At 45.2% G+C, this 3456-nt stretch overlaps 1 protein-coding gene and 1 long non-coding RNA gene across 2 annotated transcripts; both read right to left on the bottom strand.

Moving 5' to 3' along the window:
• Positions 1-630: 630 nt before the first annotated feature.
• LOC125512808 (uncharacterized) lies at positions 631-1241 on the bottom strand. Its single transcript, XR_007285559.2, has 2 exons — positions 1109-1241; positions 631-952 (listed from the first exon to the last, which is right to left on the bottom strand). It is a non-coding gene; the product is annotated as an uncharacterized LOC125512808 (long non-coding RNA).
• Positions 1242-2945: 1704 nt separating this feature from the next.
• Positions 2946-3254, bottom strand: LOC125516468 (auxin-responsive protein SAUR71-like). Its single transcript, XM_048681903.2, has one exon. It carries the CDS (start codon positions 3252-3254, stop codon positions 2946-2948), a length of 309 nt encoding a protein of 102 aa, XP_048537860.2.
• Between the last annotated feature and the right edge of the window lie 202 nt (positions 3255-3456).

Raw genomic sequence — 3456 nt, 5'->3', positions numbered from 1 at the left:
TGGGGCGACGACACCCTGCCAATGCCTCATCGCCTCAGTCCGCTCTGCCACCTCACCGAGGCTAGATCCAATGAGGCGGGTGTTGACGTAAGTGCTTGAGATGGTGGCGGCCAAGGCCGGCCATGGCCGAGGAGAGCGTTGGTGTCAGATGGTGTCAGCGGTCATCTGCAGCAGCGCTCCTTGCGACCTTGTATAGTGCCTTGGCAGTGAGTTGGGTACTTGGGTTGTGTGGGAAGAGAGAGATTGAGAAAGTCAAAGGAAAGATAACAACTATGAGAAGACACCTTGTGTTGCTCCACTAGATAAGGCTGAGCAATTGTGTATGGAATATAGGTTGAGGAAGAAATAAGATGATCGAGGGAGAGAGACGTGGGTGGTCCAGGTGGCCATGTGGCGCGCAACCGAGTCGGCGGACGCGAGCGTGATAATCTGTCGACTGATGTGAATCATTTCTCTTAATATTTTCTTGTCACCATCAGGAAATTAATTTTAAAAGAAATCAGATTCCCAATAGTTCATGCACAGACTGGTTAATGTTTTCTTATTCTCATTAGAAAATTAATTTTTAAAGAAATCACATTCCAAATAGTTCATGCATATAGTCCAGCCTCCAGTAGGGAAACTTAATCATGCAAAGTAAAATATTTTCCCATTCAAATGACATCAAGCTAAGCATGCGATGATTACAACATATTATTTTTATTGCAAGATATTGATGACATTACTTTTCATCGCAACAATCTGGCAGTGTCTTAATGCAGCGGGCGGGCATGAGGGAAGGTTGCATGTAAAGAGGTGCAATTAGGACCACAAATGCATTCGTCGATGGTCCTAAAGCAAACATCTTGCTCAAGTACACAACAAAAACACAAATTATTTGGGCAGGGATGAGATTTCTCTTGACACCCACACACTTGGATCTTGCCACTATCTACTTGATCAGTTGTTTGTCCTGCATGCAAATACGTGTGTTCTCATTCAATTCAGTATTGGGTAAAATTATGTAGAATTTCACATATCTTCATAATGCTTTTCAACGGGATTGCCTAAAATTATGTAGACTAAGAAATATCTAAAGTATAAGTTCTAATTTATGCTGCGTACGTACCCTGAGAAAATAGTAGGATGCATGGAAGGATGACCATTGCAAGCAACAGCACCTTGCTTCTCTCCATGGTAGTATAAGCTTCCTGATATAATGAATCTAATCTCTTGGTGGGGATTGATTGCATATGGACTTTCTAATTGCTATATGCTACTCCAATACTCCATATACATATATCCAACCAATATGATCTATATTTAGTTACAAGTAATTGTGCCAAGCTGGTGGCTTATCATCTACAATTAATTACAGGTAATCTACTATTAATTACCAGAAATAAAGTGCTTTATATTTAGCTAGTAAATGTGACCAGGTCGGCGCTTGGCAGCTTATCCTTCAAATTTCCTATTTCCTACATTCCAAATTTATTAGTGCTCAGTTTTTGGGTCCGATTTGTTTTATAAATTTAACTAATAAAATATGAATTGTATATAAAAAAAATTTATCACTGAGAATTTCATTCAAAGACAAATCCAACAATACTATTTTGCAGCATATACCTCATGTTTTATTAATTATAGTTTTTAAACGCAGTATAAACGTAAATGCTCATACAGACGCAAGGTGCTTTTGCTTGCAATGGTCATCCTTCTGTCCACACAAAATGAAAGTAAGAATAGTCTCCTTCCTCCTCCCGCTGGGGACGCCGCCGATCCGCCCCACCTCTGAGGCATAGGGACTCCTCAGAGCTAGGGAATCAGGTGCGTCGGCGACAAATCCGAAACAAGGAAGACGGCATTCCCGCTGTAATTTGGGGGGTGGCTCGCACAAATTACTTTGGCAGAGGAGGCGAGGGAGGCGTGGCAGAGAAGCTTGACTTGGAGTTGGGGCTTGAGGTTGCCGGTGGGCGTGTGTGCGGGAATGGCGGTGGCGCTGGCTGTAGCACGCGATTCCTGCCACGAGAGGGTGAGAGAAGGGTGGGAGGGGAAGGAGAGTTGGGCATGTGGGGCGACGTTGTACCACCTCGGTGGGAAGCATCGACGGCCATGGCGGTCGATGAACGACACAGAGGAGAGAGGGAGAGAGGAAGAAGATGACATTTTCTCCCAAAACCACCAAAATAATAACAAAAACGCTCTAGGGTTTGATTTATCTAGTTTTTAGAACGGTTAAAATTGTACCACAATAGACTTTAGGGAGGTATTTGTCCATTGAGGCACACTTGAGGGTGAAAAATGAATTTCTTTCTTATTAGTCTAATCGTCCACAAATGGTCACTGTCAAGAGAAACAATCGTGCTTGGTTAATTTGCGGGGTCCATACGTATAGATCTCGACCTATGGACAAGGCTGGACTAGCAGAGCCGGCTTTTGCGCTGGGCTCGACCCGACTGCCTCGTCTCTGATGCCCTGTCTCTGACCTTGGTCATTCTGAAATAAGAACTCTGAATACCCGAAGACTGAAGCAACGACGGCAAGCCTTAACTAATTAATGTAAGAGCTCTGAATCTCTGATGAACTCATTCTGAAGTCAAGCAACCAATATAAAAGAAAAGAGGGCTCAACGCAAGCAAGATAATACCGTTTCGAAATATAAGTCCTTTTAGAGATTTCAATACGAACTATATACAGATGTATATGGATATATTTTAAAGTCTACATTCACTCATCTTGCTCCGTACGGGAAGGGAGTGCATAGAAGCTCCTCGATGAAAGCACACCATCTGCTGTCCATGAGTTATCTGGACTCTCCACAATACGAACTGTTCCTTCTCTGACTAGATATATCGATGTAGAAAACATGCGCATTTGAGGTGATTGTAATTTGTCTACGGGCATCCCTCTTCCAATCTATGTTTCTCCTAGGTGGACGATGTGCAGTAATAATCACTACTTAATACCTATCCTACGTGGCTTTGCTCTTTGCTGCACATGGTCGCGACCATCCGTTGGAACTGCTGTGCGTCACAGGGGATCCTCAGGACGCCGGGCTGGCCGTAGCCGAACTGCTGCGCGGCCATCTCCAGCAGCGCCGCCATGCACGGCTCCTTGAGCGCATCGACCCGCACCAGCACCCGCTCGTCGCCGTCCCCATCCTCGCCCACCAGCGCCAGCGGGAGGTACCCCTTGGGGACCTTCTTTCCTCTGTCGCCGGCATCGGCCGCGACGTAGTATGCTTCGGCTGTCTCCTTCCTTCTCCAGGCGGCCATTGCTGCGGCTCTGTTCTGTTTATGTGTTGCGTAGCTTAGTAGCACGGGAGGTTGTGGCGATGTCCTGATGATTGCTGGGCCATATGCTTTTTATAGTGTGAGAGAGCAAGATCATCCAAACTGACAAGAACAGCGAGTGAGTTTGGAAAGGGGTTCAGTTCAGAATTCAGATAGGAAACGTAGGCTCTGTGGCAAGGTTTGG

The sequence above is a fragment of the Triticum urartu genome, chromosome 6A (assembly GCF_056163025.1).
Source record: "Triticum urartu cultivar PI428250 chromosome 6A, HENAU_Tu73, whole genome shotgun sequence".
In the NCBI taxonomy this organism is placed as follows: Eukaryota; Viridiplantae; Streptophyta; class Magnoliopsida; order Poales; family Poaceae; genus Triticum; species Triticum urartu.
Note: the sequence above shows the minus strand (reverse complement) of the source record. Positions and strands in the feature narration are given on the sequence as shown.

Coding starts and splice junctions, on each gene's coding strand:
- LOC125516468 (XM_048681903.2), bottom strand. CDS start 3,254: ATGGCCGCCTGGAGAAGGAAGGAGACAGCCGAAGCATACTACGTCGCG.